A 12,310-nucleotide genomic window follows, 5' to 3' on the forward strand; every position below is an offset into this window, starting at 1 on the left:
GCTCAGCAGACAGTATCACACAGGAGAGGATTAGATACAGGGGGTCAGCAGACGGTATCACACAGGACAGGATTAGATACACAGCTCAGCAGACAGTATCACACAGGACAGGATTAGATACACAGCTCAGCAGACAGTATCACACAGGACAGGATTAGATACACAGCTCAGCAGACAGTATCACACAGGATAGGATTAGATACACCGCTCAGCAGACTGTATCACACAGGATAGGATTAGATACACAGCTCAGCAGGCAGTATCACACAGGATAGGATTAGATACACAGCTCAGCAGGCAGTATCACACAGGATAGGATTAGATACACCGCTCAGCAGACAGTATCACACGGGATAGGATTAGATACAGCAGCTCAGCAGACAGTATCACACAGGATAGGATTAGATACACAGCTCAGCAGACAGTATCACACAGGAGAGGATTAGATACACAGCTCAGCAGACAGTATCACACAGGATAGGATTAGATACACGGCTCAGCAGACAGTATCACACAGGACAGGATTAGATACACGGCTCAGCAGACAGTATCACACAGGATAGGATTAGATACACCGCTCAGCAGACAGTATCACACAGGATAGGATTAGATACACCGCTCAGCAGACAGTATCACACAGGATAGGATTAGATACACAGCTCAGCAGACAGTATCACACAAGAGAAGCTGTGATCCAGGCTCAGCAGGCTGTATCTCACATGAGAGGCTTAGATACGGCTGTGCTGGCCGCTCCCAGTGTTTGGGGCTCTGGAGATGGTGAGAGAAGCGCCTGTGGACCTCAGTGATGTGAGGAGAGGAGCAGGAGCCATGTCTAGGTGTACTAACATGGCCGCCGGAGGTGTAGGGGGCGGGGCTAGTGCTGACTGACCAGTGTGCTGGGCGGGGCCAGCCCTGTGACGTCACACCGCAAAGCATGCTGGGAGATGAAAACTCCAGGAACCTGAGGGAAAGAGGAAGTTCTGCTGGAAACGTCCTGTAAAGAGGCTCTGATGTCCGGACAGCGGGAGGGAGAGCCCCGGCATGAGGAGCAGGTACCGGGGAGCCGGGAGCCGCAGGCAGTAGTGCAGTGTGTGATGTCTGTCACAGCTGGTGCTTCAGTAGTGCAGTGTGTGATGTCTGTCACAGCTGATGCTTCAGTAGTGCAGTGTATGATGTCTGTCACAGCTGGAGCTTCAGTAGTGGTGTCTGTCACAGCTGGTGCTTCAGTAGTGCAGTCTGTGATGTCTGTCACAGCTGGTGCTTCAGTAGTGCAGTGTGTGGTGTCTGTCACAGCTGATGCTTCAGTAGTGCAGTGTGTGATGTCTGTCACAGCTGGTGCTTCAGTAGTGCAGTGTGTGGTGTCTGTCACAGCTGGTGCTTCAGTAGTGCAGTGTGTGATGTCTGTCACAGCTGGTGCTTCAGTAGTGCAGTGTATATGTCTGTCACAGCTGGTGCTTCAGTAGTGCAGTGTATGATGTCTGTGGCAGCTGATGCTTCAGTAGTGCAGTGTATGATGTCTGTCACAGCTGGTGCTTCAGTAGTGCAGTGTATGATGTCTGTCACAGCTGGTGCTTCAGTAGTGCAGTGTGTGATGTCTGTCACAGCTGGTGCTTCAGTAGTGCAGTGTGTGATGTCTGTCACAGCTGATGCTTCAGTAGTGCAGTGTGTGATGTCTGTCACAGCTGGAGCTTCAGTAGTGCAGTGTATGATGTCTGTCACAGCTGGTGCTTCAGTAGTGCAGTGTGTGATGTCTGTCACAGCTGGTGCTTCAGTAGTGCAGTGTGTGATGTCTGTCACAGCTGATGCTTCAGTAGTGCAGTGTGTGATGTCTGTCACAGCTGATGCTTCAGTAGTGCAGTGTGTGATGTCTGTCACAGCTGATGCTTCAGTAGTGCAGTGTGTGATGTCTGTCACAGCTGATGCTTCAGTAGTGCAGTGTGTGATGTCTGTCACAGCTGATGCTTCAGTAGTGCAGTGTGTGATGTCTGTCACAGCTGGTGCTTCAGTAGTGCAGTGTATTGTGGCAGTTGACGCTTCAGTAGTGCAGTGTATTGTGGCAGTTGACGCTTCAGTAGTGCAGTGTATTGCGGCAGTTGACGCTTCAGTAGTGCAGTGTATTGCTGCAGTTGACGCTTCAGTAGTGCAGTGTATTCCGGCAGTTGACGCTTCAGTAGTGCAGTGTATTGTGGCAGTTGACGCTTCAGTAGTGCAGTGTATTCCGGCAGTTGACGCTTCAGTAGTGCAGTGTATTGCGGCAGTTGACGCTCTAGTAGTGCAGTGTATTGGGGCAGTTGACGCTTTAGTAGTGCAGTGTATTGGGGCAGTTGACGCTTCAGTAGTGCAGTGTATTGGGGCAGTTGACGCTTCAGTAGTGCAGTGTATTGGGGCAGTTGACGCTTCAGTAGTGCAGTGTATTGGGGCAGTTGACGCTTCAGTAGTGCAGTGTATTGTGGTAGTTGACGCTTCAGTAGTGCAGTGTATTGGGGCAGTTGACGCTTCAGTAGTGCAGTGTATTGTGGCAGTTGACGCTTCAGTAGTGCAGTGTATTGTGGCAGTCGATGCTTCAGTAGTGCAGTGTATTGTGGCAGTCGATGCTTCAGTAGTGCAGTGTATTGTGGCAGTCGATGCTTCAGTAGTGCAGTGTATTGTGGCAGTCGATGCTTCAGTAGTGCAGTGTATTCTGTCAGTCACAGGCCGCACTGACATCCTGCGCATGCGCTGCTTTCCTGACGTCGGGGACACTGAAGTCTCTGCCGGAGAGGGACCTGGGAGGCGTCCACCAGTGTCTCCAGCAGTGGTCGTCATCTCCCATAGACGTCCATGTTATGAGGATGTATCCCAGCAGTGATACCAGTATGTGTCACATGACCACTGTGACCATGATGGTTTACATTACTGGTATCATCACTGCGGCCAGTGTCAGGGTGCACCATACTTTACACTGCTGTCACCTCATACATGGAGGAACTGCCCTGACGAGATCTTCCAGTCCTCAGTCCAGACAATAGAGAGAAGACCTCATCTCCTCTGATTTCTCCCAAATGTCCCTCATCATCTCCGGTCATTATAAGCATTTCTATGGGATTTCATGCGGATTCTACATTGACTCCTCTTCTTCCATTCAGGTTCCTGTGATATAGGATTGTCCGATGACATCATCAGTACCAGATAATGGATGGAGACGAGGACAAGATGGCGGAGAGGATATTAGATCTTACCCTGGAGATACTCTTCCTGCTTACTGGAGAGGTGAGAGGTTCTGATGATGTCACATTACACCATTATCTATGGTAATTACAGGGGATGTGACTGGAGAGGAGAGAGGTTCTGATGATGTCACATTACACCATTATCTATGGTTATTACAGGGGATGTGACTGGAGAGGTGAGAGGTTCTGATGATGTCACATTACACCATTATCTATGGTAATTACAGGGGATGTGACTGGAGGGGTGAGAGGTTCTGATGATGTCACATTACACCATTATCTATGGTAATTACAGGGGATGTGACTGGAGAGGTGAGAGGTTCTGATGATGTCACATTACACCATTATCTATGGTGATTACAGGGATGTGACTGGAGAGGTGAGAGGTTCTGATGATGTCACATTACACCATTATCTATGGTAATTACAGGGGATGTGACTGGAGAGGTGAGAGGTTCTGATGATGTCACATTACACCATTATCTATGGTAATTACAGGGGATGTGACTGGAGAGGTGAGAGGTTCTGATGATGTCACATTACACCATTATCTATGGTAATTACAGGGGATGTGACTGGAGAGGTGAGAGGCTCTGATGATGTCACATTACACCGTTATCTATGGTAATTACAGGGGATGTGACTGGAGAGGTGAGAGGTTCTGATGATGTCACATTACACCATTATCTATGGTGATTACAGGGGATGTGACTGGAGAGGTTCTGATGATGTCACATTACATCATTATCTATGGTGATTACAGGGGATGTGACTGGAGAGGTTCTGATGATGTCACATTACACCATTATCTATGGTAATTACAGGGGATGTGACTGGAGAGGTGAGAGGTTCTGATGATGTCACATTACATCGTTATCTATGGTAATTACAGGGGATGTGACTGGAGAGGTGAGAGGTTCTGATGATGTCACATTACACCATTATCTATGGTAATTACAGGGGATGTGACTGGAGAGGTGAGAGGTTCTGATGATGTCACATTACACCATTATCTATGGTAATTACAGGTGGACATGGCTGTAGAAGTGATGGACTCTGGAATGTACATGGTGACATTTATTATTATGTCTTCAATGAACAGGATTGCTCCACGGTGAAGAAGACGTCTAGTAATCTGATACATGAGAAGAACAATGAGAAGATCCTAGAAGTCGTCCACAAGATGATGGAGCTGCTGACTGGAGAGGTGACACCGCCGGGAATGCTGGGACATTATACAGTCACAGCACTGGAGGGGTCTGGGTGATGACGGTGTCATTGTGTTGTCAGGTTCCTATAAGGTGTCAGGATGTCGCTGTCTATTTCTCCATGGAGGAGTGGGAGTATTTAGAAGGACACAAGGGTCTGTACAAGGAGGTCAAGATGGAGGAGGACCAGCCCCTCACATCTCCAGGTAACGGACAGGACTAAATACAAATGCCCTGGAATTCGCTGTCTGTAAAGTCTGAGTCCAGTCTCTGTGTCTCCTGTAGAGAGATCCAGTCAGAGGACAACACCAGAGAGATGTCCGCGTCCTCTCCTTCCACAGAATGGTCAGGTAATGGAGATGTCTCCTCCTCTGTAGGAGGACGCCTTGTTTTATCCAGTAGTATTCTAGGTTTATACTGGTGTAATGAGCTGGAGATGGCGGGATTACAGCCGACCACAGACGCTCCATGTTCTCTGCTTCTTCCTACAAGTCTCTGGCTATGGAGACCACTGGTGGAAATAAGGAACCAATAGGTTTATGTCCCCGAGAGGAACGAGTCCGGACGCGTCTGGTAGAAGCCGATCTCCTCCACGGAAACCACCTGCAGCATGTCCGGCCGTGCTGAGGATGCATGTGTACAAGGTTATTGGCTGTGAGCCGCCATCTAATATCTAGGTCCAGCCTCTGGGAGACCTGCAGCCATTAGGCTCAGACGACGACTGTTGTCGGGTCATTTGTGGTTGTCATGATAATAAAGGGGTTATTACATAACAAGTGTCACAGTGCAGTGAATGGGGCATTTCTGATGAAGGTTTATTACTATGTACATGCAGTAATAATATTGGTTGTATTTTTATGTACAGTACATTTCCCTTCTGGTAGCGCCCCCTGCTGTTTCTTCTGTGACTAGGTTTCTGGTCCACCTTCTCCTGCATTCAGGGATGGACACATGCTCAGTATCTTCTCTGCTCCCTCCTCCTGTCGGTGCCGGTGCAGTCATCTCGTGGAGAAGCAGTGCAGACTCCTTTCATTCATCCCTACTTGTATATTCATGGAGGTATATAGCTGTATCTCTACACGGGGGGGGAGAGGGGCTTAGGAAGAGCTGGCTGCAGTGCACTCCTGGGAGATGCAGGTGCTTGATGGTCACATGGGATGAGCTGCTGCCCACCCACAGAGAATGAAGAGACCAGAGCTGCAGAGGAGGGAGTAACGAAGCTAAAAAGGTTGAATACTATACTGGAGAGCAGCGGTTTCTGCATTTCTGTACTTCAAGTGTTGGTATGCACTACTCCAGATAACTTTTTCTAGTACGTTTTCCATGACCTCACCATATGTAGGTTGTCCTTCTGGTCTTCTGTAGGGACTAGAACACAGAGAAGTCAATAGGCCGCTCCAGCCTCCAGTGCTCTTCCTGTCTCTACAGAGGACAGGTGCAGAGAGGATTCCTGAGTGGAAATTTCCTGTTCTATCAAATTGTAGGATCTTTGTTAGGGTTGTATGGGGGTTTCCTCTCCTTCCAGCCCATGTCTAGACTGGCAAGTACCTTGCATGGTAGGGGTCCCCTAGCCCATCCCAGACCCTTTCTAGACCTTCTCAAATCAGCTGTATGGGATGATCATGTCATGCTGAAGCGACCCTTTGCCCGGACACAAGACGAGACGCGGCCTCTAGCCCGGACACAAGACGAGACGCGGCCTCTAGCCCGGACACAAGACGAGACGCGGCCTCTAGCCCGGACACAAGACGAGACGCGGCCTCTAGCATGTTTGGTATGGTATCCTAGGGTACATTTGCCCACAGATGTTACAGATGCTCCTGTAGATCCTGCACACTCATAGGTTGCTGAAGCTCACATTTCAGATGTTCCCATAAATGCTTTATAAGCAATAAAACAGGAGGAGACCTTCCTGGAGAAGCCTCGCTGTGCGCAGGAGAGCATTTCCAGCTGAAAAGTGCTGAGAAGAACACATGTGGCGGCAGGATGTGCTGCACATATCGCTGAGCTGTTAGTGCCCCTCGGACCACTACTAGGGGTCACCGACTGTCGTGTGCGATGGCTCCCACCATCATCACACCAGCAGTTAGGGCAGTATGTCGCTCCATAGCAAAGGATTGAAGCGCTCACTAGGAGACCTCCATACTGGATCCCAAAGAGGACCTAGAATTGTCACTAAAGACGATACGGTTCCAGTCTGTAGTAGTCCAGGTTTTCCAATCAGGACATCCCTGCAAACGAAAATTACGGTACCTGCACTAACATAACCACTGCGCCCAACATTTCCTAAAAGCTAAGTCGGAACAGCCTAGATCAGTGGTGGCAAACCTATGGCGCGGGTGCCAGATGCGGCACTCAGAGCCCTCTCTGTGGGCACCCTCTGCCCAGTGACTTTTCAAAAACCTAGTAGTAGAGATCCTGGCCTTCCTCAGAGAAAGAGATATCATCATAGTTTGGACAATTTTCTTTTAATAGCAGAATCCACTCCAATTCTCCAGACTACCTATAAATTGTGGATTTTGCAGAATTGTTGAATCGTGAACATCAAGAAATCAGATTTCTCTCCAGACACCAGGAAGATTTTTTTGACCAACACTCATTTCTGCCAATTCTCAAACTTGAGAGGATACAGGGAAAAATATCAGTCTTCTGGAGAAAGAGCCACTGCTTATTAAAGGAAGCAATGGACATCTTGGGGGTTAATGACCTTCTGCATCTCCACAGTTCTTTGGAGCCAGTTTTACGTCTGTTCTCTCCAGAAATTGATTCTTACTGCCTAAACCAAACAATTCTTCTTCCCAGACTGAGAAGACGGGCTTTACTTTCGTGGACTTTTCCAGAAAACCTGTAATGAGGGATTCTTTGGAATGTAAGTCCCTATGGATACCAGCAAAAAGGGGTGAGGTGCTCAGGAATAGAATATGGGCCTAGCATGCTCATTTCCTCCTTTTCCTTTTATCCCGGCCGTCCTGAACAATATATGGATAAAAGCAACCAGTGTCATTCAAATTACTTAATTCTGTCTGAAGCACAGCTGGTTCCCGATCCTGAAGTATTTATTTCTGGAAGACCCAGAACCTCTTTATCTAAGATAAAATATTGTTCTTCTCCAGGGCCCTCTTCTGTATCGAAAGGTCCAGATGCAGAAATCCTGAAAGCTTGAATCCTGAGAGGGAAATCCTGAAAATTCAGGGACTGTCAGAGTAATATCTACCTTACAGCAGAGTCCCAAGGAAGTTTTCTCACCAGTTTACAGGGAAGTTTGGAGGAGATTTTGCTCCTGGTACGAATCTGAATGTTCGGCCCCTTTTCAGGCTACTTTCACATTAGCGGCAGCCTTCTCCGGGCAAACATGCTGAGAGGCGGCCGGAATAAAACTACAAGATGTCGGCCGCTAATGTGAAAGTAGCCTTAATTAAATCAAATGTTCGGATTTTCTTCAGAAGGGATATGATAATGGCATTAGACCCAGGAGCCTAAAGGTACAGATCTCAGCCCTGGGTTGTTTTCTGGACCTTCCCCTTGCAGACTATAGATGGATCAAAATGTTCATTAAGGCTACATCCTGGATCCGACCGGCCCCAAAACAATCCATTCCTCTTTGGGACCTAACTTCAGGGGTCTCTGCGATACTCTTGAGGAGTTGAGTTTGAGATTCTTGTCCCTTAAAACTGTTTTCCCAGATGCCATTACCTTGGCTCGTAGGGTCAGGAAATTACAGCCCCTTCGCATCAGTGAGTCTTACCTGAAAGATTTCAATAAGATCATCCTAAAAGTGTATCCGACCTTTCTCCCTAAAATTCCTCAGCTTTTCACCTTAACCAAGAGATGTTTTTTCCCTCTTTTCAATGCATCCCCTCACAACGGTTATTCCACATCTTAGATGTCAAACGATCAAGTGCTGGGGCCCACTGCTCCTGGGAGGGCCACAGTGCCCCCTCACTCCTGCAGCTGTGCCCTGGTCTTCATTAACTTGCCTGTTCTGAATTCTAAGGCACCTTACCCCAGCAATGCGGACCATTTTCGCCATGTGCACTGCAGTTGTAATTGTCTGCCATGACCCCAGCCTGACTCCTTCCCATGGTTTGTATTACATTGGTAATGAGTAAATACATATTTAGTTGCATCCATCCTGGTGTAGTATTTCAGAAAACACTGGAGGGAGATGGTGAGAGGAGCCTTGTAACCTCTCTGTGTTCCTGTCCCTGCAGAAGACTAGACGGGCAATTTCCATGTGGTGCAGTCATGTTGGAATCCAGGGAAACCAGTCGCTGGTAGAATTCCTACTTCTTAATTTGTGGGATAATCCCTATAAAGAGGTTATCCAGCCTAATTTTTTAACAGACCCCTTCAGAGTGGCTGGATTCATACTTACCTGATCCCTGCTGGTGGGTTCCAGCTCCATCGATACATGGGCACCTCTGCAGATCCCGGGTCTCTGAGAATCAACATCCAGTTGACAGGGCAGGGGAGCACCTGCCACCCATGCAGTACGTCACTCAGTCATGTGTCACATTGGTCACAGGTCACCGCTGCTGCCAGTTCTTGGCTGCAGCAGTTGCTCCCAACCCCCCAACTATCTCCACCCACCGCCCCCCCTGTCAACAGTGTGTTGATTTCCACAGACAAAGCACCTGCAGAGTCGACAGTGGAGCAATGAAGCCAGAACACAGAGGCAGGGACCAAGTAAGTATGAACTCCACCGGGGGTCCGCCTCTCTGAAGGGGTCTATTACACAAGTTTACAGTTGGATAACTCTTTTAAGGATCATTTGTAGGCATCTAAAATATTCCTCTCAACTTGTCCAACTGTCCTGTAATTCACAATATTTGTTTCGCACATTTTGAATCAGGATGAAGATCTGAACAATATTAATGCTACAGAGACAGATGTGAGGGGCGATGAGGAATACAAGGAGGAGATTCCTACAGAGACAGATGTGAGGGGCGATGAGGAATACAAGGAGGAGATTCCTACAGAGACAGATGTGAGGAGCGATGAGGAATACAAGGAGGACATTCCTACAGAGACAGATGTGAGGGGCGATGAGGAATACAAGGAGGAGATCCCTACAGAGACAGATGTGAGGGGCCATGAGGAATGCAAAGAGGACATTCCTACAGAGACAGATGTGAGGGGCGATGAGGAATACAAGGAGGACATTCCTACAGAGACAGATGTGAGGGGCCATGAGGAATACAAGGAGGAGATCCCTACAGAGACAGATGTGAGGGGCGATGAGGAATACAAGGAGGAGATCCCTACAGATAAGAGTCCAGGTGAGTAGTGAACACTAAATGAAACAGAGATGAGTTTGTAACCGTAATAACCCTGAACTGGACTTCCCCTATAGCAGGCGCCTTCCTCAGGTACTTAGTGTCCCCCAGTAGATGACTAGAACAGGATGGGGATGGTAATCAGACAATGGAACAGACGGATGATGGGGGTTATATGGTGAACGGATGATTTGAACAGACAATAAGTGGCCCTGACTGGAGCTTTCCCTGAAACCTTCCCTAGATCTGTCCTTACATGCTGACCCTAATACCAGACATCACTGTCCCTTAAGACATTCCTATGAAAATTCCTAATCTGTAAAACTGACCCTAAAACGGACAACAGGAGGACACTAAGACCCAACCCAAACTGAGCAGAGCTGAACTAGAATCAAGGCAGGAGAGACTGAAACATGGAACATCCCCTCCCCCCAACCACATACAGACTACAAGAATCAGAGGTAAAGACTGGACTGACCATAAGAACAAAGGTTCACCGATGAGGAAAACTAGGAGAGATACTAGAAAATAAAAGGATTACTGGACTGAAAGGCACAGAGCTTACACTATAACCAGCAGCCCCTGCAGAAACTAGGAATATTTACAGCGAGGCTAACCAGTCAGGAGCTGCTCTCCAAACAAGGTGAGCTACAGAAGAGAGGTCGGCTGAGCAAGAGATCAGCTACGGTATAATACATAGAAACTGCCCCAAACATACTAGTAGACAGGAGAAGAGGAAACCATAGGAGTGTTCCCGTTGATCCTAGCCCATTACACCAAGGTGGTAACGACTCCCTCAGGTCTGCGCTGTGACTCTCCAGGACGTGCTCAGTAATATCAGGGCGACAGGTCTCTTCTATGAATCTCCTGGATGTGTCCTGGTGTCCCTCTGTGCAGCATTTCACAGGCCTCATGTCACACTCTGGACTGCACTGGATTCTGGTGTCCAAATCAGGAATATGTAAGATGTCCACATATGTGTCTTCCATACAGGAAGTTGTGATTATTGGGCTGCCATACCTCTAATAGGGGGTAGGTTTCCTGGCCCTCCTGACACCTCTGTTGCATACAATGACTTATTGTTATAATGCTAGAGTCAATTATTTAATTTTTCAGTTGGCTTCTTCTTTCCTAAGGTTATTTCTGGTGTATAGTAGAGGTGTTGCGATACCAAAATTTTGATTCGATTTCGATACCATAATAAAGTATTGCAATACTCGATACCACGCAAAAAAATAAAACAAAAAAGCCACGTGCATTCCGCATTTTAGAAAAATGGCGAATCGCGCACATTTTTTTAAATCTATTAATAGTTTGGACTTTTCGGACGTGGCGATGTTTATTTATTTATTGTTTTATATATTTTATTTGTAAAATTAGGAAAGGGGGCAGTGCTCCAGACTAAAAAAATACCTAGTAGCCATTGGCTCCTGAACTGAAAAATTTAGGAGCCAAATTAAATTTTTAGTCTCACAAATGCTTTCAGTCACATCCAGATCGGCGGATCCGACAGGCAGTACCGACGACGGAACTGCTTGCCGGATCACACTGCCGCAAGTGTGAAAGTAGCCTTAGGCTTCTTTCAGAAGGGCGTCACGTTTTGGCTCCGGATGCGTCCCGGGTGCGTTGCGGCAAACCCGCGCGGGTAGGTACGCAATTGCAGTCAGTTTTTACTGCGATTGCTTTCCGTTGTTCAGTTTTTATCGCGCGGGTGCATGCAATGTGTTTTGAAGTTCAGGTTTGGGTTAGGTGTTGTGTAGATGTAATTATTTTCCCTTATAACATGGTTATAAGGGAAAATAATAGCATTCTTAATACACAATGCTAAGTAATATAGGGCTGGAGGGGTTAAAAAATAATAATAATTTACCTCACCCTAATCCACTTGTTCGCGCAGCCCGGCTTCTCTTCTGTATTCATCTGTGAGGAAAAATATCTGTGGTGACGTCACTGCGCTCATCACATGGTCCATCACATGATCCATCACCATGTTAATGGACCATGTGATGAGCTTAGTGATATCACCACAGGTCCTGAAGAAAGAACAGGAGACCGGCAGCTACGCGATCAATTGGAGGATCAACTGCAGGTGATCCCCTGCAGTTAACCCATCAGGTGCAGCACTGCCGCTGATCACAGCTCCCTTAAAGACGACCTTATATGGGTTCGGACTTTGTTAAGCAGCCGGCTACACAGAGCGGCGCCCAGGGATGTCCCAGCACTTACTATTATTCCTGGGCGCCGCTCCGTTCGTCTGCTGTGTGCCTGTGCCCCATTACCGTCTCCTTCAGTCCTGCTCCATATGCTAATTACTATCGGAGCAATGGGGAGGAGACATCAGCTTCTCTAGTGGGCGTTCCTTCTCCCTGCGCTGCGATTGGACAGCGCTACAGCCAGGGAGAAGGAGCACCCACTAGAGAAGCTGATGTCTCCTGCCCATTGCTCCGATAGTGTGACAACCACCCGCCAATCCCGTGGTACTAAGCCACAGTTACCATACAGGTCTCCACTAGAAACTTCTGGAGGCGAATCCACTGTGAGCACAGAAGACGTTTAAGATTGGTTGGTGGGCCCAGACAGGATGCAATCACGATTGTATGCACAATCGGTAAAAATA

The 12,310-nt window shown here is 47.8% G+C and overlaps 2 protein-coding genes across 2 annotated transcripts in view; one reads left to right on the forward strand and one right to left on the reverse strand.

Annotated features, from left to right (window-relative positions):
* Nucleotides 1-12,310, reverse strand: part of LOC122939172 (gastrula zinc finger protein XlCGF26.1-like) — a 1,061,774-nt gene that overhangs the window by 617,620 nt on the left and 431,844 nt on the right. The gene's annotated exons all lie outside the window — the stretch shown is intronic.
* LOC122938190 (zinc finger protein 850-like) overlaps nt 1-12,310 on the forward strand; it is a 76,251-nt gene that overhangs the window by 59,048 nt on the left and 4,893 nt on the right. Inside the window, exons 5-6 of the mRNA XM_044293554.1 lie at nt 4,554-4,623; nt 4,703-4,767. Of these exons, the coding sequence (XP_044149489.1) occupies nt 4,554-4,623; nt 4,703-4,767 (135 nt within the window). The remainder of the gene's footprint in view (nt 1-4,553; nt 4,624-4,702; nt 4,768-12,310) is intronic.

This window comes from Bufo gargarizans, chromosome 5 (assembly GCF_014858855.1).
Source record: "Bufo gargarizans isolate SCDJY-AF-19 chromosome 5, ASM1485885v1, whole genome shotgun sequence".
Classification (NCBI taxonomy): domain Eukaryota; kingdom Metazoa; phylum Chordata; class Amphibia; order Anura; family Bufonidae; genus Bufo; species Bufo gargarizans.